We start from the raw sequence: 24898 nt of genomic DNA, 5'->3' as shown, positions 1-24898 counted from the left end.
GGCTGTCACAGAACCCTTTCTTAAGTGGCAATCTTACCCGGTGCTACTTGATCTTTAGTTATGCTACAATTCAGCTGTGTTGTGCGTTGAAGGAGAACCACTTGCATATGTTCCCCAATGTGGATTCATCCAGAGATTTGTATTTTCTCTTCTCAGTTTTGTATAGTGCTACACACTAGAATGGGAGAGTAGGTTCACATGAGATTCTTGGGGAATCTAGACATTCTGGTAGTTCCCACCTGTCTCATTCTAGAGGCCAATATGTGTAAAGTCAATATGGGTCTTGTATTCTTGACAGGGGAGGATTAGGGTTCTGTCCTGGGACATTATTATACCCAGAGATGTGTTTGGAACTATTGGAAAGCATTTCCCCATCTGTGATGGACTTTCATGGGTAAGGGAGCAGGTGTCTTGCAAGAGCTGCTTATCTCATGTTGCAGATGTGAGGTGTGCTTGGTGTAATAGCCTGATCCAGTGCTTCAATTGTAAAAGAAAAGTGTTGGTGTGAAGAGATCCGATCAGGAGCCCGTGGCTGGTGCAGTTAAATATTGTCACATCAAATAACAAGGTTGGTAGTTTTAAATCTACCTCATACCTCTTTAATCTTCTACCAGGCACTCCATGTCCCTTTATCTCGCTCTTGTAGGTTCATGCTTTCTCCCTTTGTGACGTTTTTGCCATCTTTCTTTTCCTCTGTCTTTCTGATCTGTGTGTTTTTTCCTCTCTAGTGAATGGTAATTATCTGAAGTGGAAAAGTGAGTGTTGGTCCCGAAAAATACTGGCCTTATCCAAAATAGAAGGAGCACTGATCTGCAAGGAGGATGCCGTTTGATCAGGCAGTTTGTGTTTCCCAAGCCAATGCTGCATTTCATTGGACAGGTGAAAACTAAGATTTGGACGAGTGACAGATGAGACAGATGAGATAGGGACTCATACGTGCCTAACTCAAGGTATGTTCTCTATGGAAACTCCTTTATTGTATTACTTTTAGGTTTTAGGCATGGGGCTGATGAAAGTTTTCAGTTAGTATTGTGTCACAAAGGCCATTTCTGAGAGCTTTTATCTTGAGAGGATTTGCTGTTATAGAGTGTTGTTGTTGATTTGTTTAACATTCGGTTGTATGGTAGTGGATTGCAGGTGTGATGCCTTGTAGGTTTATGTAAAGACAAATATGTGGCCTTCATTATCAGCATGTATTGGAGTTATAGCCATATAAATGACTGTAGTGGTATGTACATATATGTATGTGAGGTTTGTTACAAAGTACACTGGCTATGCTTGTGCTGGAGGGCTGCGCTGTGTGTTTCTGTGTGAGTGTGGGTATGTGGCCACAGGTTAAAGGTCCCAGGATCTTTGTGTGATGTCAGAGCTTGTTCAGAAACTGTTGGTCTTTATTTCGCCCTCATTATTAAAATATATTTCAATATCTCTATGAGTTTACCACATGCTTTTTAATCTTTTTCAAACTTTTCAAGGCCTTTGCTGCTTGGATATGGCTAGGCCTAGATTTGAAGCTGTCTTTGAATTTGCTTCTGTCTTTGAATTTGCGTCTGTTGTACATAACTTCTGGAGGACATTTCTCTATGTGTGTGTGTGTGCGTGTGTGTGAGAGAGAGAGAACGAGACATAGAGAGAGAGAGTGTGTGTGTGTGTTTGTGTATGTTGCGCACATGAGATAGAGTGAGGGAGAAAGGGAGTAGGAGAGATGGAGAAATAAATAAAGAGACAAACATCACGCATGTAGTGGAAGAGAGAAAGAAAAATGTATTTCCATTTTTGTCCTGGTAGGTGCTGTAAGGGGAATTGTTGGTTTAATTTTCTCTATGGCTTTGGGATACTACTTAGTTCTTATGTTGGTGGCTATACATTGCTTTTTTTGTGTTTACAGCTCATTGTCAATTGAAATCAAGTTGTTGTTGTGCAGCCGCATCAACATTGGGGGCCTTTGGGATGTGCACTGTACTTCCTATGTATTTTTTCTTTCATATGATTTCTTATTAGAGGTCAGCTTTTGTCCTCTTATTGTAGCACAGCTAATCCTTTAAGGATTTTGGATGTAAAGTGCTACTCGCCGAAAAAATGCTTCAACACCTCGTCAGGGGTAGTAAGTGTTATATAAATGCAATTACAATACAATTACATATTTATGAAAGTAACAGTCTAACCTGCCCATTAATTCCTGGCCACCAGAAAGTTTGCTTACTTTTGTGAACTGTAGCCGTAATACCCAAATGTCCCTCATGAGCCAAAGAAATGATGATTCTCCTAAGATCTCTGGGAGGAACAAACTTGTCTTGTCGAAGTAAAATATCATTAGATATAGACAATTCTGATGCTACTTGAGAAAAGATTCTTTCATCAAGAGACAAATTCTTATCAGAAGGCCAACCTTTAACTAAAAACTCCCTCACATTCTCCAAACATTCACCCTTCTCACTATATCTAAACCAATCTTCTTCGGACATTTTTTATCTTGTACAATATCCTCAACTGAAAATACACATTCCTCATCCTCTCACATCGCTGCTGTGGTTATTTTTATCCTGTGCTGGAAACTGGTATTTCCCTTTATTCATGACGAGCTCAGCTCGTCATCAGCACAGCTCAACTGTGCCTCATGACGAGCTGAGCTCGTCATGAGCATGGAAGGGGTTAACCATGTCATCACTGCATTGCAAAGGAAGACATGGCAGACAATCTGCTCATACATTTTTCCACCCGGTAAATATTTGATGTCAATGTGAACAGTCTTATTAACCTAGATGAAGCTTTATTAGAAGAACTATCTCCTGACATGTAAATAAGGGGTTTATGATCAGTATACATTTTAAATTTAGTTCCCCAGATATAAATTTTAAATTTTTCAACTGACCAAGAGCATGCTAAGGGCTCTCTCTCAATTGTGCTATAGCTTTGCTCCGCTTCAGTGAGAGTTCTTGAAGCTAAAGCTATAGTTGATTCTCGTCCCTTAACTATTTGGCTCAAAACTGCACCAAGTCCTTTTGCACTGGCATTAACTGTGATAATGCTTTCCACTCCATATGTGTAAGGTTTAATAGCAGGAGCATTTATGACTAAATCTTTAATTGAAATGAAAGCATACTGAGAATCTTCAGACCAGAGAAACTTAACATTCTTTTTCAATAAATTTCTGAGCGGTTGTACCAACAACGCATAACCTAGAACAAATCTGGCATAGTAATCACTTAGACCAAGAAACACCCTTAATGAATCTTTATCATGAGGAGTTGGAGCATTTCTTATTGCCCCAAGTAAAGAGGATGTATGTCTGATCCCAGCATTAGAAATATTATGACCTAAATAATCAACTTCTTGTGTGACAAACTTACACTTTTTAACATTTATTGTCATGCCATGCTTCTGTAGTTTGTTTAATATTTTCTCAAGCAGAACAAAATGTTGATCAATAGTTTCAGAATGAATAAGTACATCATCCTGAAATGCTTGGATTCCTAATTTATTGACAAACATTTGATCCATTAGTCTTTGAAAAATGCTAGCGGCTGACGCCTACCCAAAAGGCATTTTTTTATACATGTAAACTCCAAACGGAGTAACAAAAGTCGTCAAGGGCTGCAATTCAACTGCTAAAGAAATCTGGTGATATGCTCAGCGTAGATGTATAGTGGTGAAAAATCAACTTCCACCTAATTTGGCGAACATATCATGAATTCTTGAAAGTGGGTGACAATCTACAACAATATTACGGTTGAGCACCCTTCAGTCCGCACATAGACGGATCTCGCCAGAACTTTTGTGTGCGACCACAGCAGCAGAAACTCATTCTGCAGATTCAACATGAATGATTATGCCTTGACAACACATATTACCCAATAACTTCTTTAAATCTTCTCCAACTGATAGAGGTACAGGTTTAACTTTTTAAAGAACAGGACACGTATTACTCTTGAGTTTAATTGTGTGTTCAAATCCTTTAACAGATCCTACATTATCACTAAATAATGTAGCATAAATATTGAGTAACTCTTCTAGCTTGGGATTGTGTGATTCAACCATATTGACAGATGATACAGGTAATTCTCCCAGAACTACAGGTTTGGAATGACCAGGTTTCAGTATTATACCTAGACTAGCCTGATTTTGCCATCCTAGTATATCCCGTCCATCAAGTGCAACATATATCTTAGTAAATATTTCTCTTCCCTTAAAATGTATAATGTCAGAAAAATAACCCCTCATAATTATGTCATATTCACCGAACGCTTTGGCATTGACATCAGTGGGAAATAGTTTGGTATTAGACCAAAACCTTTAAAAAGTTTTTCTGCTAAAATAGGAATGGGTGAAGCTAAGTCTGCTATTATATTACACTCAATAAGACCTATAGAAACCTCACAAATTGGCCCTTTACATTTCTTACCAGATTCATTCAATGTATTAATTTCCAACAGCATAGAAATCATGTTTAATTCGTCACAAACGGAATCTTCATCAACGTTAAGTGGATTTACTCTTCTTTTGTCCTTCACAGATTTGTAAATCTGTAAAAATGACCAATCTTTTTGCAAGTATTACACTTTTTACCTTGTGCCGGACTATTAGGATAATTTCCCATATGAAATCTCGAACCACATCTATAACAAGATGCATTGGGTTTTTTCTCAAACTTTTTCTTGAATTTATACTTGTTACCAACTGCAATAACTTGAAATTCATTACTAGTATTTGGATCAAGACGCATCACACTAGGGTTAGAGGGATTAGTACTAAAAGAATTTGCATTGGAACTATCCTCTGTCAAGATTTTTGAAGAAGTAACAGAACATTCAATACTCCTTGCAATCTGCATTACTACTTCTAACGAGGGATTTTTACGGGTGAGTATATGTTCCTGAATTTTCGTGTTAAAACAATTAAACACTAACTGGTCACCTAAAGATGTATCAAATAAGAGCCAAATTCACATTTAGCAGCTAGAACTCTTAATATTGCTAAGTAATCCTCAATGGACTCTTTTTGTAATTGTTTACGTTTGAAAAACTACATGTCTTTATACCATAACAGACGGTTCATCCCGATTCTGTTTTACCATGCCTGCCAAAGCTTCTTTAAAAACGTTCCAAGTTTCATCACCGCTAGGTGCAGGAACAATGGGTAAATTCGCAAAAAGTTGTTGACCTGCAGTACTAAGATGATTGAACAATAATGCTCTTTTCCTTGACGCTGAATATTTTTAGGCATAAATGGCTTCTAAATAATTTTCAAAGACTCTTAGCCATTTATGCCATGGTGTGATTGGGGGAGGAGCAAAGGCAGCCAATCAAGCTGCGGCAGGACATCTACAGGTGCAGACTCACTTCCTTCTTCCCATTATTTCCACGGCGTTGACGAAGGCTCAAGACGCCGAAATGCATTTGCCTTGGTGGAATATTGTTTAAATAAAGGCTTCCTACCTGTCCCCGTGCTGGTCTCCGCCTTTTTCAATTTGGGAAGGACTTTTGTGCATCAAAATTACACACCTGCCGGCGGCGTGTTGGGAGACCCCGCACAGCAAGAGGCCCGACGAGCTGCTGGCAATGCTTCAGCTTTTGGACTTGGTCATGTTTTGACACGGTCGGGCCCACCACAGTATCCGGATGAAATGGACGCGGTGTCATGGACATTGTTCCTTGCATTGGGCTAGCTGCATGCGCGGCATGCCCCGTGAAAGAGACATCTGGGCAATGCGGTTGTGCGGTGGGGACGTAAGGAGGCTCTTTCTTTGCCAAGATGGGAAACACTGGACAGTGAGAGCGCACCACCCTGTTCAATGGCATATCCTGGTATCATCCATGTCACGGGACCTCGAGGTAAAGCTTTGCACTCTGGGCCCTGTAGTTCAAGTACCGTCAGTACAAACTACCTGTGGTGGAGCCCTTCAAGGGGGAGGAGCAACGGCAGCCAATCAAGCTGCGGCAGGACATCTAAAGGTGCAGACTCACTTCCTTCTTCCCATTATTTCCACGGCGCTGACGAAGGCTCAAGACGCCGAAATGCATTCGCCTTGGTGGAATATTGTTTAAATAAAGGATTCCTCCCTGTCCCCGTGCTGGTCTCCGCCTTTTCAATTTGGGAAGGACTTTTGTGCATCAAAATTACATGCCTGCCAGCGGCGTGTTGGGAGACCCCCGCACAGCAAGAGGCCCGATGAGCTGCTGGCAATGCTTCGGCTTTTGGACTTGGTCATGGTTTGACACGGTCGGGCCCACCACAGTATCCGGATGAAATGGACGCGGTGTCATGGACATTGTTCCTTGCATTGGGCTAGCTGCATGTGGGCATGCCCCCGTGAAAGAGACATCTGGGCAATGCGGTTGTGCGGTGGGGACGTAAGGAGGCTCTTTCTTTGCCAATATGGGAAACACTGGACAGTGAGAGCACAACACCCTTTTCAATGGCATATCCTGGTATCATCCACGCCACGGGACCTTGAGGTAAAGCTTTGCACTCTGGGCCCTGTAGTTCAAGTACTGTCAGTACAAACTACCTGTGGTGGAGCCCTTCAAGAGGGAGGAGCAATGGCAGCCAATCAAGCTGCGGCAGGACATCTAAAGGTGCAGACTCACTTCCTTCTTCCCATTATTTCCACCGCGTTGACGAAGGCTCAAGACACCGAAATGCATTCGCCTTGGTGGAATAGTGTTTAAATAAATGCTTCCTACCTGTCCCCGTGCTGGTCTCCGCCTTTTCATTTTGGGAAGTACTTTTGTGCATCAAAATGACACGCCTGCCAGCGGCGTGTTGGGAGACCCCCGCACAACAAGAGGCCCGACGAGCTGCTGGCAATGCTTCGGCTTTTGGACTTGGTCATGGTTTGACATGGTCGGGCCCACCACAGTATCCGGATGAAATGGACGCGGTGTCATGGACATTGTTCCTTGCATTGGGCTAGCTGCATGCGGGCATTACCCCGTGAAAGAGACATCTGGGCAATGTGGTTGTGCGGTGGGGACGTAAGGAGGCTCTTTCTTTGCCAAGATGAGAAACACTGGACAGTGAGAGCGCACCACCCTGTTCAATGGCATATCCTGGTATCATCCACGCCACGGGACCTCGAGGTAAAGCTTTGCACTCTGGGCCCTGTAGTTCAAGTACCATCAGTACAAACTACCTGTGGTGGAGCCCTTCAAGGGGGAGGAGCAACGGCAGCCAATCAAGCTGCTGCAGGACATGTAAAGGTGCAGACTCACTTCCTTCTTCCCATTATTTCCACGGCGCTGTGACGAAGGCTCAAGACGCCGAAATACATTCGCCTTGGTGGAATATTGTTTAAATAAAGGCTTCCTACCTGTCCCCGTGCTGGTCTCCGCCTTTTTAATTTGGGAAGGACTTTTGTGTATATATATGTATATATATATATATATATATATATATATATATATATATATATATATATATATATATATATATATATATATATATATATATATATATATATATATATATACAAGCAAAGTCCTGTGAGTTCGGCTCTCAATGCCGTGCTCCTCCCCCAGGTACATATCTCTCGAACACCAAAAGCAGTGAAATAAAGTGTCTTTATTCTCTCCTCACCACCTGCATGTTGCGTTTCGGCTGTATCACCACAGCCTTGTTCACATGGCCTCAAATTACCAATGGGAGTGTTTAAATACTGTGTTCATTATGAGTAACATCGGACATGTGGGTAATCGACATAGAAGAAACATATATACAAAGGCCACAATATTTACAGCGGTTAGACAGAAAAAATACTTCCGAGATAAAAATGCTATTTTCAATCTCTTAAAAATCATTGAATGACGATCTTAACAAAATACCTTTGTTGCCAATGACAATATTTCTGTACAGTATACCAATGCAATCATTTGAATAAAGTGCAAGTGCTCAAGATTATCCTTATATTAGTAATCTATTCATTTCTGGACACTAAGTCTTTTTTATCAATGTATACAGAAATATAACTTGACATACAGTCTATGCTAACCGTTCTTTCAATCTATGTCTATAAACAACAAAAGCCACATATGTTCGATGTCTCAAAAAAGTGCAAAAGTGCTCAAAACAATGAAAAGTGCATAAATTAATGCAATATTTACAAATTTGTAATAAATCAATAAATGCAGTCAATCAATATAAATTGATCCAAATAACAAAACGTGTGCTAATATTTCATGTATATACACAGATGTAAACACAAAGCATAAGTGCTGTTGCGGGGAATCTTACTATAGCCATAGTGACTTTGTAATCCTTTAGTACTCTAAATTCATAACTAAGGTTACCTAAAAATCCAGTTCAAAGAAACGATACCAATTATTATCAAAAAAATGAATGAAAGAAGGCTTTAAATTTACAGAATTGAGAGAAACCGTTTTCCTGAAACTAACATAACAGAGTACTGGTTTTATAGGTAAGGGACACAACTCAAAGCATACAAATCTTGACCTTCGCTCAGATGTTTAACGAATGCAGAACCCAATGCTCTTAACACATGCCTCTCTATTGGATGTTACTGACGGTGATATTTATGAAAGGCAAATTCCTAGAGAAAGACCTGCAAGTCTTCCCCCCTATTTAATCCGTTAGGGAATCTAGTGTCTGGAAGTACAATGTATTTACTTTCTAGCTGACTTAAAAGTTTTTCCCAATCCCCTCCCCGTGTATTCTTGGGTACAGAATCGATAACAAAGTATTCGAGATTATTCAAATTTTTGGCATGCACTAGTTCAAAATGGCGGGCAACTGGGTATGTGACATCCGAATTTACAATTGCTCTCAGATGTTGCAGTATTCGATTGAAAACCTGCAATTTGGTGCTGCCTACATATTTCAGCCCGCAGGAGCACTCTAAAACATATACAGCGAAATCAGTACGGCATGTGAACAACGAACCAGATCCGAAACGCGTATGGCGCTAATGGCAAGCTTTACAGTTGTGAGGACTTCTCCCTGCCTGCTGCTGCCTTCCAAATAAAAAGGGTAATCTTAACATTATGTGTGGTGTTTCCTACTGGGAGCAGTTTCATTTGGAATGTATATATATATAATATCAGCGTAACAGATCCTGTAAGATCAGATGAAAAGATGAAGAAAACTTGAAATTTGAATGACGAATTACGTGCCGAAACAAGCATCAAAAAGAAACGAGACGAGCTCTGTAACATTCTACATCTGTGTTTACATATTGTGATTTCCAAGAATTAAAGATGGCCGCCACCAATGTGGATAATGTGCTGACGTCAATACATGCTGAAGATTAGACCTGGGTATAATTCGTGGAGTTCTGCTAGGCCTAATTCTGCAAAATGACCAAAAAACTCCACCGAGCCACGGAGTTCTGCAAGCGGCAGAGTGCATTAGGTTGTGCCATTCATGCTGATTTTTAGTGCCGGGTGTTTCTACCGTGACAGATGACAGAATAGGGAAAATCAAATACAAAAATGTATGAAACCACTTACCTCGTGCTTGCCGTATTGGCGACTTACCCCCTGCCCGCCCCAACCTGCCTCACCTCTCTTACCTGCAGTGGCCGCCACTGTCCTTGAGGTAAATAAATGCCCTGGCATTCACTATATCTCCCCCCACTGTGGGAGACATCTCTTGCTGCAACACCCTAAACTCTCCTGTGCCACAGACATAAAGTCAGTAGATACCCCATATAAAATTAAAATAAAATGAAGGTAAATATACTTTCCACCTCTGCATTATGGTACCTGTGTAATCAGGCAATGAATATAAAAAGCCATGCCTGCAGGAAGCCTAGTGACAGCTTTATTGCCTTTGCATTGAACAAGGTCAGAAAGAATGCATTTACTACTGCACTAATTATTGAAAACGTATTTGACAACGCTGTACCAAAGAATGGGGAGCTTTATTTTCCATTAATGGCTTCATGTCCATGCTCAAGGAAGGCAACTCTTTAGTTTCCATGGGATGCGATAAAGTGGCAGCATGCTGTCTCTTAAGAACCTGCTAGACAAGGGTCTATATTATCTTCATGTACTTTCTTACTACACTGAAATGGGCGCTTAGAGAGGAATGAGATCATTTTAGAAGATTGCAGTTGTGGACATGTAATTGAGAGCATCAAACGATTCCGTAATTACAAATTTAGTTAGTTAATGTTGTTAGTTTTTAAATGTTTCAATAGTGTTAATTGTTTTGGTGCTCAGTTACAGTAATTAGGTACATTTTCATTTAATAGAATTCCTAAGTGCTGCTTTGTTTTGTTCGTGATATATAATTATGCAAATATACACATGTTGAACATTTTCATCGGTAAAGGCATGTTGATGAGTTATTGCTGCTGTACCTAGTAATGAAAGCAACTCATTTGACAACAGACATAAAAAGTTATGTGTTTGTCTCCGTATCCATTTCGGTGAAGATGCTGCAATCAGCTTTGTCTAACATGTTTTGCTCACTTTGCATTTCTTTAATTGCAAAAAAATGCTTTGTTGCTGCATCGAATCATGAATGCTAAGTATGGATGTGCGAAATTCATGTAATTGCTTTTCGATTAATAGGTCGAAATTGTGGAAAATGTAAGCAAAATTGCGTGAAATGCAAATCTGGTATTTTTTTTGCTCTTTTTTATGCGTGAACCTGAAGTGCTTCCTTGCATCCAAAATGAATGGAAGGAGACACAATGTGCTAACATTGAAAAAAACAGTAATGCATACATTGTTCCCGTGTTCCCACAATAGGATTTTTTTTTACCCCAGCAACCCCCAATTACGTCTTGTGGCGTCATAACCTAATTTAGTGAAATTTCACTTGAAAAGCCAAACAAGAAATAATGTAAATGACGCAAATTAGGCAGGCGTTATTAAAACTTCACTGGGAGCTGCTCCTGTTCTACTAATATACTTTCTTTTTAAGGTACTTAAAACATGCAACTGATGTGGACAGGAACTGCTTAGGGTGCAAATATTTCCTCTGTAAGTTTGTTGTGGGTATTCAGTATCACACTGACGTGAGCCTAAAAAAATATTGGTGCAAGAAATGCATATCTTTAGGAAACTATCAATCAAAACATTTAAACTATTAAACATGCTGAATTGTTATGCCTACCTACACCCTTCTCAGATGGAAAATTCAACGTGTCATGCAAAGAATTGAACCTGTAAATCGCTGCATGCACCACTTTTCTTGGGTAACGTATGTCCCAGGCAACACAACTGTCAGTCTAGAGAATTTAGATTATTTAATTTAATCATCTTTACACTAAGGGGTTGATTATGACACAGTCCGGAAAGGCTCCATACGGGATTTGGCGAATCCAATTCAGAACTTATGTTTCCGACCGAATCGGGCACCTTTCTGGATGACCTATTATGATGCAAGGAAACTGTTTGGTTGAATGGCATTCAACCAGACCGAGTCATTTAGAGCCATTTCGTACAGCTCTAGGGACACGGTTTCCAAATGAGCGATTACATTAACCGATTCGGTTTACCCGATACGAAACGGCTGTCAGAATCTGACTTTGAGGGCCCGTAGCAGGCACCTCCTTCATCCTGAGGTCTTCGGTTGGGGCCCATAGGGGCACACATGGGACCCCTATTTTCACTGTGTAGCAAGCACCATGGGGTGCCTGTCACAGGGTGCATGATTTTCCCCAACATCCCCTTTTTTCAATGGGAACCTGTGTTCTCGTTCGGAACACAGGCTCCCATTGAAGTTAATGGGAATCCGACCAAATCATGTTGGGACACATCGTAATTGGTCACTCGTACTTGCAGAACCTGATTCGTTAGGAAATGATTCTGAAACTGACTCGGTCTGAAGAGTTTCCTAATGAGATCGCAATCAGCCCCTAAGTATTGTTCTAGATTAGAAATGTTTTTGTTTTTAAGAAGCAATGGAGAAATAAAATTGAACTTGTTTGTTTACACTAAAATTATGTGTTTTGAAATTCTAAACTTAAAATTATACAGCTAACAAAAACCACAAGGTTGCAATATTCAGACAAATGTATATGTTCATCTGTATCATTTTATTGCTCATAGAAAAAAGATGATTGAAGAAAGATAAAACCATAGCTAAAGACAAGAAGCAAAACCTATAAAAGGTGTGAGTTTTTAAAAGACAGATTTTTGGCGGAATGGGCTGAAGCCTTAAACACAAGTCAGATATGCGTTTTTCTCTGTTAACAAGTGATAGAGACTTTATCTTCTTGTTGTCCCAGTTGCTCCCATTCCAAAAATACCCTGGAACCTGAAGTGGCAATGTACTGAGCCTGGCCTGACTGTTGAACCTTTCAGGCAACATAGCTTCACTGTAGATTTGACTATCTGTTCCAAATTGGAGACTTATCTACAGCCCTGTCAAGTCCCAAGCATCAGGGGTTAGACTAACACATTTTAGTGCTGGTGTCCGCATCACTGCACTAAAATGCATTAGTCACGCATCTTTTAGTTCCCTAGCACCATCCCACGAGGCGTGCTCTACAATGAGTTGCAGCAAACCAATGTATCTCTGTTTTGTTTAATTTTATTCACACATTATCAGTCACCAACACACGATTTAACATTATTGCTGACTATTCAAGCTGAACCCCACTCTTGTGCGTAGGACGTGGTGTTTTGTCAGCAAGGCGTGGTCATGATCATTCAAAATTTACACCTGGCAGCGACTACCTAATCTGGATCTCGTGGGTGGCACCTTGCTTATTCTTGTTTTACGGCAAGGTGCCTGACTAACTATGACCATTTAGTGTCTGAGTGGCCCTTGAGCAGCTCAATCGGCAGACAACAGATTTGTTTTTCCTTTTCTATACAGCCCGGAGGTCAGAGGAGTAATGTTGTCTAGGAAAGGACATGACGGCACTAGCAGGTCAGTGGTCTGGCTGACCCGACAGGAACTGGACAACAGTAACTTCCTAGGAAGATAAAGAAGGAAGGGGAATGAAGGGGATGTGTGGGGAGAACTCCTCATAGCTAGCCCTTATTTTAACAGCTAGGCAGTAAACAAAGATAACACACCATCCTTCCTCTGACTCAGTTCTTCATACTGAGCGCCCTACTAACTCATTGTTGTGAGGCCCTGACCTTAAATGTTACCTCGGTGATGTAAGTGGGATTTTGAGTGATCGCTCACAAAATAGAATAAGGTCACAAAAAATTGGCCCATGAAGACAACTGAGGCAAAGGTAAACAAATAAAATAAAGCAAAACTGTAAGAGCAACAAATAAGACAGAGTGTCCACGGTAAGAAACATAGATCAAAATACCATCCAAAATCTGCAACATAGAAAAAGCAATACTAGTGTGATAAACAACAAAGTAAGGAGTGTCGGGAGAAGACACATCAATGAAACACAAAAGACAACTAGCACGGATGCTCTCCGCCTAAGGAGGGCAGACAAATAAGGCATAACTTAATACACACACATACAAACAGCAAACACCATAGTAAACAATTGTGTATAATTATCTTACCACACAATAATACTGATGGCAGAGGGAGCACAAAAGGTTAACTCCTAAATTGAAGTGCCAACATAAGTGATAAAGGCTAGCATGTAGAGTTTGGGTCCCCAATGGAACAGATGGCTAGTCACTGGATGACGCTTTGTAGCAACCGGTGCGCAAAGGGACTAACAGCGGCTGCAGCTGCTCCTTCATCTGGTGGGTCATGAAGGGAGATGCCTGATTACCTTCTCCAAAAGCCATATTCTGTAAAGGAAATTCTCAGGAGGACCAATGCATGAGAGCTGGCCAAAGAAAAAGAAGTGCACAACAATGCAAGAAGAGCGAACAAGAGAAATTAGATGTTTCTCACGTCAGTCATGAAAACACAAGAGGCCAAGAGAGAAGGAAAGAGCAAGGGCAAAGACAAAGATAAAATATCACAATATATGATGTGACACGCAATACCTAAGCTCAACAACACAGTTCGCAGAGGAATAGCAGATGAGAGACCTGGACAACCAAGGACCATGAAAACTGAAGTGAAATAACTTAAATGAGCCGCTTAACAAGCCTCACAGACATTTCTGCATCAAGAAGACAAATAGATCACAAAATGAGCACAGACAACAGTGTGCCTGTAGGAAAGCCATTCTTTTTGTCCTGATTTATCCCATGTTTTGACTGACTCTGAAAGTGCCCTGGGTTTTGCTAAGCTGGCCCAGGGTCAGTGATCTTTCCTTAAAAGGTATATTGTAATTGGTATATTTCTAATTGGCCAAGGTAGCCAACCTCTAAGCCCCTAGTTTATGGTAGTGCATACAGGTTTAGAGACCCCAGTGGACTTTGTGCACTTGAGAATGCATGTGATGCCTGATGTCTTTCTAAAGCCAGACATGCCTTGCAGGCTGCTTTAAAAAAACTATGTCCAAATTCGACTTAAGAATTAAAAGCAGTTCCAGAGTACAACAACTCCTTCATTATTACATATGAATCACCCCTATTGACTGCCTTAGGTGCCCCAAGAAGAGTGTATTGTGATATAAAGCAGGGACAATATAAAAGATATGTATATGCCCTGGTACAGAAAAACAATCAAAGTTGTTTCCCACACTGTAGTACTGGTAGCCCCATAGGTTAACATAGAAAGGCTTTATTAAACTTTATTAAAGTCTAACGTTTGATTAGAGTTAGCTAGCAACATAATTAAAAGTATCAAAATAATAGTTACAATAAATCCAACAACTTGTCAAGGTCGGATTTATAATAACCATTACAGGAAAGTAGATTTAGAACTTACTATCCTATGTTACCTTAAACAGCTCTGCAGCAGCCTCTTCGGGTTGGCCAGACTTTGATAGGTTAGCCAAGCTACTCCTTGAGCAGGTTTGAAGAGGCTTGGGGCTGAAATAATACAGCCGAGATACTAGGGAGAGCACAGGTGCATTGTGTGAGATTGAGCCCTAGCCCCCAAGGGTCAATCCAGACCGTCTGAGACCTTGGCCAGCGGTAGATGCATCCTTAATCCCTTGCGTGCGGCCTCGATTCTGAGCCTGTGCAGCGTTTTTAAAGAGTGGGCGGGTTCATGACGGCCCCAGCCGTCATCAGCACACGATCACCGTGCTGCATGACGGACGGGGGCTGTCATCAGCACACAAGGGGTTAACATCCACAGATGTAAACTATGGGGGAGTGATTTGTACTTAGACTTCTCTTCCCTACCAGGCAACCTGAAAAGCTAATACATCAGTGACCATTTACGCAAATGGCACAGTTCTTTTTTTTTTTTGTCAGTCAAAAAGCTTTATTGTCGGTTAAAAACCATAAAAGCAGAGAATACATAAATAAAAAAATTACAGTTTGGCCAACAGTAGGCAACATAGAAAAGTGGATGATTAGACAGAAAAGCTAAAACGATATATAAAAGCATAAAAAGGTTAAAACTGATGGTTGGATATAAAACAGGCCATAGATGGGTTAAGTTACAGTTCTCAAGTAAATTCATGGAGGTATAAAATCAATTAAGGCGAGTTGGGTTTTAATTTTAGCTCCTCTAGTACACCACATCGAGAACAGGTATCTGGAGGTCGCAAACACAGTCAGAGCAAAAGAGTCGTATTCCAACAATCTAAACACCTCTTTGAAATCCCTGAAGCCCCTGGACTTACATAACTGCACAGTTCTGATACAGGCCAATACAGAGAACTTGGAGGCCTTTGACTACCTCTTCCCTACTCTTTGCACCTCTGATCTACACACTCTTCGTCCCGCATCAACCCAGCCGCCCTCCCTGATCAACTGGCCCCTTTAGGATAAGCAATTTTCTACCTCCACTCCCACATTGAGACCCCCCCCAAAAAAACAGAATCTCCTACCACTCCTCTGTCCCCATGAATCGCGACAAGGAAGATCAGTCCCCACAGCCCCCGCAACCTGATCCTCCACTACATTACCCCAGCATCCTCGGGTTCGGTCTACTGACCCCCTTCTTTCACCCAGAGAAGAGCAACCTTCATCGCCCCCTCAATCGCATCCTCCTCAACAGCACAACATCATCCCTCGGGCTCGGTCTACCGACCCCCCATCACTCCTCTAGAGCATTGGGGAAAAGCCCACGACTAATCCCCCTACCAAGGGTCGCGAACAGAGACAGCCTGGGTCTCCCTTCCAGCATTAGACCTCACAAGCCGACCCTGCCCCCCACCCTATGAGTTGTCCCAACCCAAAACTGCATGCCTCCAGCCAAGAAAGACATGGCCCACCTGCTGAATCTACTAGAAAACCAACTAGAAATTATATTCAGAGGCCTAGATGAAATCCTTTCCAACCTAGACAAGGCGAGAAAGCCCCAACATTCTCAAACAATACCGTCCTATCCCGCTGAGTCTACCCCACTAAAACGACAACTCGTGACAGCTCCCGCACGCAGGAACAGACTACTAAAACCGAGACTATGATCCCGCCTCAATCTCTCACAGGAATCAAAGCACCAAAGTCTGGAGCTCTGAGACACACTAATATGGATGTGGAGACACAAAAACAAAGACCATCCAGAACGAAAGCAGCAATGTCCGTCAAAGAAGCTTTAGACCTAGCCACACTTATGACTCATCTTTCCCAATGCCCACCAACTCCAATATCTAAGTGATCACGGGCTTCGGAAGAGACCTCCCTCTCGTGAAAACTTTAAGACCCCTGCCCTTCCTCACCTCCATACCGAGGGCCCCATTAGGACAGTAGCTGAACAAAAATAATCCAGCGACTAACTGCATGCTCATTACCTGCACATCCGCCCCCAAACATACAATGGAATTAGCTGAAACCATCCTCTCTCAGAATCTTGACTTTGCGTTCATCATGGAGACATTGCTAAAGGAGACCTCCCCACCCTGTCTAGACATGCTGGTACCCCCAGGTTTCACCATCATCAACAAAGACAGAAAAGTTCAACGCGGGGGTGTAGCCATCATCCACAAAGATGACATTGACATCGCTGTAACGAATTCATGCAAATACAGCTCTTTTGAATGTCTATCTCTCACCATCAAGACGAAGGATAACCGCCCTTTAGTTGTTCACCTTCTCTACCACCCACCTGGCAATTCCCCCACTTTTGGTGAACACCTATCTGACCTGATTGCCCACTGCGCTCTCAAAGACTCTAACTGCTTAATCCTGGGTGATCTCAATTTATGCTGGAATGAAACCAACACACTAATTCAATCTCTCAATAATCTCCTTTGTGATAATAACCTTTCCCAATACTGCTCTGAAGAAACCCAAAACAAAGGAGCGACCCTGGATGCCATCATTGCCCATCAAGACGTAATCATGATCGACAACATCTTCCCAGTAGAGTGGTCGGATCATCACATGATTTTATTCCGCATCAACCAAAGAGTTCTATCCCTGCCCCCTGCTCAAGATCCCCCCAAATGGTCAAGAAATCTAAACCAGATCCCCCTGGACATCATAAAGGAGAGACTCAAGTTGCTCCTACCCAATGACAAAGACCTCTCCACAAACGACCTCACCTCGCTCTATAATGAGAGTTTGGGATCCGTCTTTACCAAATAGCACCCCTGAAAATAAAAAAAAGCGAGTCACCCCATCACTGCTGGTTCGACTTTGACACCAGTGAAGAAAGGAGACAACTAAGGGCCGCAGAAAGACACTGGAGGAACTTGCCCACTTCCTACCATGGTAACAAACTCAGAACTATCCAAAAGAAATACAATAATCACATCAAGAACAAAAAATCTATGTTCTTCTGCTCTGCTCTGGAGAGCGCTAACAATAGACCTAAGGAACTCTTCAGTATCATTAGACAGCAAACCTCCAAACCAGATACTTCCCTGGAGCTGGCCTCCAAAGAACGATGCGACAACTTCGCCAACTTCTTTGATGATAAGACCTCCAAGATTGAGCACTCTCTGGCCAACAACCCTCCCCCCCCACAGCAGACACAGTGGGGTGCTTGATAGCGCCCCCGCCTCCCTCTACTAAACCCTGGTCACTCTTTCAGCTCATTCTAGAAGAAGAGATACTCAAACTTATCGCCACCTCGAAACCTTCATCTCACACCCTTGACCCCCTTCCTGCTCAACTCAGCAAAAAACTGAAACTCTCCCTTGCCACACTGTGGTGCATGATTATCAACAGCTCCCTAAAAACTGGAGTAGTCCCAGACTGTTTGAAAGTGAGACAAGTCACCCCACTACTAAAAAAACCTGGCCTTGACAAAAATGACTTAAACTTCAGACCCGTCTCTAACCTTCCTCTTCTCTCCAAAATCCTATAAAAATGTGTTCTCCACCAACTAACTCGCCACTTGGACAATACCAGCCTTCTCGACTCACATTAATCGGGATTCAGGAAAGGGTGCAGCACAGAAACTCCAATCCTCAAAATAATTGATGACCTACACAAATTACTGGACTCAGACCATTGATGCCTCATTCTTCTAGACCTATCGGCGGCATTTGACACGGTCGATCACATTCTTCTCCTCAAAGCTCTGGAAGAAAGGGCCGGTCTCGACAACAAGGTCCTCAACTGGTTCTCCTCATTCTTGCACAACCGCTCACAAAGAATCAAAATCAGAAGCTATGAATCCGACCTCCACCCAGTCACAAGGGGAGTACCCCAAGGCTCAGTGCTCTCCCCCCAACTCTTTAATATCTGCATGGAACCCCTCACCACCCTACTCAGAAAAGCCAACATGCCCTTTCACCTCTACGCTGACGATACACAACTCTACCTGGAAATCTCTTCTTCTAAAGACATCCATAGACTAAATGAAACACTAAATGATGTCCAACGTTGGCTGCCAAGCAACCATTTAAAGCTTTACCCAGACAAAATTGAACTACTTCTTATCTCGAACAAAGAAGAGAACCCACAAATGATCAAATAGCTAAAAGATATGGATGCTCTCAATGGGAACCTCTCCTTGGCTGACTCCATCAAATCATTAGGCATCACGCTAGACTCTAAACTTGATTTGATCAAACACATCAAGATCTCGGCAAGAGTGCCTACCTTAGCTTGAAACTTCTAAATAAAATTAAACCTTTCATTCAATCCAAAGACCTCAAACAAGCCACCCAAGCATTGGTGCTGTCACGACTGGACTATGGAAATGCAATCCTCTCGGGAATAGCCAAAACTAACCTTGCTCCTCTGAAAACAACCCTCAATGCGGCCGCCAGAATGGTCACTGGAATAAAGAAATTCGATTACATTTCTCCGGCACTAAAAGAACTCAAGTGGCTACCAATAGAAATGCGGGCGAACTTTAGAACAGCCTGCCTCACCCATAAAGCCCTTCACACAGGCAAACCCGAATATCTGTCATCATACTCATAAAAGCGGGTCAGAACAGGAATCTCAGAAGCTTTAACACCCTACTTCTTATCCCACTAAAAGCAAGAAAACAAAACAATGAGGTCAGGTCCTTTGACGGAAATGCTCCAAAAATATGGAACTCTATCACCCCCCACATCAGAATTATTCCTTACTTCCCGAAATTCAAAAGCCAGCTCAAAATCCTTTTCCTCGATCGCTCCCTATCGAACAGAGAGGTTCCGCTCGCTCGCCTCTGCTCTCCTCTACGATGCGGTTTGTCACCCTCTCCACTTTGACTCGTATCCTGAACGTCTCGCTGAATGTTTTATATTTTCTTTCTGATCTGCTCTCTATTTGTTGTGAAGCGCTTCGATAACTTCCGGTCAGGCTAGCGCTATATAAAACTTCTTAAATAAAATAAAAATAAAATAATTCAGGTGTGCTTAAGTCTATGCAATGGCACCCCACCATGGCATTTTTCCTTTCCATACCTGTAATCGGTGCAATTTGAGCTGCTGAAGGTTACAAAGACTTACCGCCCGATTCATCAAAGAAAATAGCGCTCGCAAAGGACCAGATTCTGAGAATCTGGCCCTTTGCGAGAGCGATTTTTGCATTTGGGATTCAGCATCCCAAATGTAAAAATCGCTAATTGCGATCTCGCAATTTTGCGATGAATTACATTTAAGGAATCTCTATTTGAGATTCCTTAAATGCAATTCAACATCCAATTTCATTTTGCGAATTCGCAATTTCTTGCCGCAATTTACCGCGAGGTCAGACCTCGTGGTAAATTGCGAAAACTCAGAAAAATGCATTTAAATGCATTTTTCTGTGTTGCATGTTACACACACACATGTTCTTTGGACATGTGTGTGTGCAACACCTGTGTAAAGTTTCATTTGAGGGGTGCTCCAGGGTGTCCTTTGGACACCCCTGGCACCCTTCAAATCGCTATCTTATTTGCGATTAGCAAATTGCTAATCGCAAATAAGGAATACTCCCCATTCATTCCTATTGGCCTTTTGGCCCATAGGAATGAATGGCGAGTTATTCCTTATTTGCGATTAGCAATTTGCTAATCGCAAATAAGGAATATGTAGGAATCGCATTTCTTCATGCAATTTCTACATGAATCCCGTTTTGCAAGTCCTTAATAGCGATTCGCTATGAATCGCTATTAGGGCCTCGCAAAACGGGAGTATGATGAATCAGGCTGTTAAATTCTAAAAAAAACATTCAAATCAAACTACCACCTCTTTTTAAACTTTAGAAGAACCTGGAGGTTTCTAACGCTCTCAGCTGCTAAGATGCGCATCACCTCTCTTTTCCTGAACAATATAGATTTCTGCGATTCTCATTTGCCTGGATTTACTCAAGTCCTGTATTGCCCTAAGAATCTGTTTCACAATTGGAGCATGCTTTTCTTTAACTTTAAATAAATTACTATTAGTGTATCCTTTACCTTTTTCGGTCCCAAAACTGGAAAAACAGACAAACGTTTATAAAGAAAGTGAGTGAGCAGTTGGTTGTGGCTGATATTCCGTTTTGTCTCCCTGCAGCTGTAGGTTTTTGTGAGCATGTTTTTACTGGGTGGAGGACCGATGCCAATAGATATATGGTGACTATTCATTGAATGATCAACCGTCAGAGAGTGCGGTGTTTCAAATAAAAATGGATGACAACTCGATATTGTATATTTCCCTGCCAGGATTGAGATATCAGTACAAAACTACTGACTCTTTGCTGGACGATTCCTTGTGAATGGGTGATCTGCTGTGGCATCAGCACAGTGATTCTCTCTATAGGTTGGGTGACTGCCTGTCCATCTCAGGATACCAGCGGCCTTGACCTTCTGTAATCGGAAGAAACTGTGACCCAAAGAGAACAAGGTGGCTGATGCTGAGGACCAAATGTCGTGACCTTCTTTGCAATTTGTCAATCACTAAGAACCATTAAATTAATACAAATGAAAAGTCGGTCTTATACTTACTCAGAACATATGAATGTCAAGTGTTCAAAATATCATAATATTGAATTGTGATAGGAAATGACTCACCACAGCAGTGGCATTGCTTTTGTCTGATAGGGCTTCCACTGCACAATTTGTGCCCAACAGTAATAGATCAGACACCATGAGCCCAAAGCTGCACAGCTGCTGCTCTCTGCTCTGATACAATTTCATGGGTCTTGTAAAAAGAAAGTGTCTTATGATAAAGGATGCTTACTTCATACTACTATCATGAGCGGCGCTGTACTCTAGATCATCAATTGGGCGCGATCAAGTGAATTAGGCTGATGGCTGTGGCACTTGGCAGTGCAGCATCTGTGCAGTGCTCAGTGACTGATGCATGCGCTGCTGCTGGCAGCTGTAATTTGCCTGCTCTCTATTTGTAAAGGATGCCGGCAGTGCTATTGCCCAAATGTGTGTGTGTGTTAGTGAGGGTTCAGAAAAGGTTTTCTTTCTACTAAAGGCAGTATTCTTAGCATTGCTCGCTTCATCCGGAATCCCTTCCTTTTTGTTACTGTTTACTGTCTCTTTACCTTTGTAGTTCATTTCGATTTTTTGACGTGCATATTAATCTGATTATTAAAAGATGGCCAATTAGTAAACAAGGCTAAGTCATCAAAGGGTTTTTTCCTTCTCTTCCATATTTTCCATAAACTCCTTAAACATACGATTCCTGTAAATCTTTGTAAAACAAAGCTCCAGTTTCCATGGCATATATTCTTCTTTTACAGGTTCAGTTAACCGACTTATTTTAGAAAACGCTTGAGATACAATGTGTCAATAAATTACACAAAATTTGACGAAGAGAAAGTGGTTTAGGTACATTGCTCAAAAATATATGTCTAATGATGCAATAATTCTCTAGATTGGGTAATGCAGAATGACAGAGGATCATTCGTCAATGTACGTCCTTATCCCGCAGTGGATTCGCAATTTCTAAAAGAACAAGAAAAAATAATTACCATCTCTTCTGTTGAGTCGTGCAAAGCCAGGACTATGACTGTTTGAAAGCTCTGAAGAACTGCTGAAGGATGACTGAGGCAAGGCAGAAATGAGTTGATCATCACAATTATCTGTCAGAGAAAAATCACAGGCCGTAGTTACAATGTGTATTTTAAATTAGCTTGTATTTTAATGCAGAATAAAAGTACGAAATAAGTGCAAAATATATGCATTTAGGAATATATGTTGACGATCCCAGAAACATAATCCTGTTACAACATGCTATTTGATCATCTTGCACACACATTTGTGGTTGATTTCAGAGTTATGAAGATATTTTGGAATGATGTTAATTTACTACTTCTTACATTCTTTGCGTTTGTACTACCACTTTGTATAATTACATGCATAGCCTGCACTTATTCAGACATTTGACTACCACTCATTACAATCACAAATACATTTTGCGATGCAACGCGCGCGCAACAAAATTCGTTTTATGTATTTAATTGTTTACTTACCTCCGCTCATCCATATTCTGGTGTTTACTACCCCCGACCCTGCCCCTCCCCCGACCCGCCTCACTGCCCCACGGAACTCCCTCCACGGGCCGCTACTGCTGGGGGGGCACTACTTAAGGGTTAAGACCACTCCAACAGAAGCCAGCTGCAGGGGCCAGAGCAGCTCCAGTAGGGACTTGCCAGCTGGGAATTTGCAGGGAGAGATACCTATAGAAGCTTTTTGTGTCCCTGTAGCTCAAACAGGAAGTCAGCCAATGGACCCTTGGAGTCCCTTCTAGGGTCCATTTCAGATTCTTCTCAGGTCCATAAGTGTTCTGAGAACTTTGGATTCCACATTTCTACCTAGTGCCAGCCTGCTGTGAAAGGCAATCCTCTCTCCACCCCCAAAACTAGTTCTGGTCAGTTCCTCCTCTACCACTAGGTTTGGAGCAAGCATACATAGAGACAGAAAAGGGAGGCTACCATACCTGTGAGTGAGCTTCATCAGCCATTGACATGGTAGGCATCATTTGAAACTCAAGAAGGGGCTGGTTACCGCTCCCAGGCCATCTTGCCATGGGAGGGGTACCTCTCCCCACACACTGCAGATAGCTTTTTACACTGTCTGCGGGCAATACACATCTCACTACAGGGAAACCATCAGGGGTCAAACGACAGCTGGACAATGGCAGAAAACCCTTTTAGTTTTGGCCAGGAAAATACAACTTCCTAAAAGTCTAAATTCCAAAATGGTAATGTAAATTTTTACTTGACATTTAAGTTGGATTTTAAATGACTGAATTTTGCACCTAAAATGTAATATTGCAAACTAGCAAAAACCTTTAGGAAAACCAGCATTGCCATAGTGAAAACAAACTCTGTGGGTTTTCACGACCAGGTCATGTAAACCATTGAATATATATGCTCTACTTTTAAACGCCATGCACCCTGCTGTCTAGGCTTTAAAGGCCTACGTTAGGGGTGACCTATAAGAATACAATTTGCTAGGTTGCAATGGCAGTTTAAAATCGCACAACCAATTGTCAGCCTGAAGACACGTTTTAAAGTACTTTTTCAGTGGGTGGCTCATTGAGTGCTGCAGCCCACTAGCAGCATTTAATTTGCAGGCCTGGGGTAGAGGCAGTAACATATACTAGGGATTTCTAAGTAAATTAAATGTACCAATTAGGTGTTTACCGTCTTTTTCATGTTTATAAAAAGAATGCAAATGCACTTTTTCCCTGGTTATCAGAGTTAAAGTGTGCAGAGTCCAATGGCCAATTACAAAGGGTTCAGTAAAAGAAAGCAACATCTGGGGAGAATACCATGCAAAAGGTGGTCATTTCCAACACATGTTGAACGTAGAATTTCATAAGGTTAGAGTAATAAACTGTTTTTGAAAGTTTAGTATGTGCCGCAAGAAAGCAAACTGGTTTAGAACTGATTTGGCCAGTAGAAGTGCTTCAGTGACATTTCAGAATTATTATTAACGAGTCTCCTCCTTTAGGGCAATAGGTGTGCCTCTGTGAGAAGGAAGGCTGTCGTGGTGCCCACAATGATCAATTATCACAGATTAGCCACCTGAGAGGGGGCAAGGAACAGTTGGCAACACAAAGGACAACCTTAATTGCTACTTCTTTTTATATTCCGAATGGGGCTCAATGGAACTTAAACCATACATGCTCCCAGCAGAAGGGAAACTATACCAGCAAAGGCCGAGGGAAGGATGCTGTTTCTTCAAAGGGCAGTATCTACAAGAAGGGACAAGGCTTCTACAGTATGAGGAAGACTTGGGTCAATTCTAATGAGAAACCTTAAAAAGTAATCTGCAAAAGGAAGTGCTTAAAAGGAGCCTGTTTTTGCAAGAAGTTAAGTGTAAGAAATTCCCCTACCACTAGTAGTGCACAGAGTAAGAATGCCACCTTACCACCATCTCCCATAGAAACATGCCTGGATTTGTGAAGAAACATCTGAAAGATGATTCTGACTGACTGCTGACTGCTGGAGAAAGAAGACTCAGAAACTCCTGACTCCAACCAGAAACCATCAACCCAGAAGATATCACTTTGAGTCAATTGATTGGCTTCTAGCTACGGCCAGAGAGCAATAAAATGCAGAATTACTACTTTGTCTGAAAAAGGCCCAGCTGACTACTTGAGACTGGACCCTGAGAGAGCCCTGAC

The 24898-nt window shown here is 41.8% G+C and overlaps 1 protein-coding gene across 1 annotated transcript in view; it reads right to left on the bottom strand.

The window, feature by feature from the left end:
* The window catches only part of CNTNAP4 (contactin associated protein family member 4), a 1879337-nt gene that overhangs the window by 1584987 nt on the left and 269452 nt on the right, over positions 1-24898 (bottom strand). Inside the window, exon 2 of the mRNA XM_086961154.1 lies at positions 22236-22346. Coding sequence (XP_086817280.1) covers positions 22236-22346 — 111 coding nt within the window. The remainder of the gene's footprint in view (positions 1-22235; positions 22347-24898) is intronic.

This window comes from Lissotriton vulgaris, chromosome 3_1 (assembly GCF_964263255.1).
Source record: "Lissotriton vulgaris chromosome 3_1, aLisVul1.2, whole genome shotgun sequence".
In the NCBI taxonomy this organism is placed as follows: domain Eukaryota; kingdom Metazoa; phylum Chordata; class Amphibia; order Caudata; family Salamandridae; genus Lissotriton; species Lissotriton vulgaris.
Note: the sequence above shows the minus strand (reverse complement) of the source record. Positions and strands in the feature narration are given on the sequence as shown.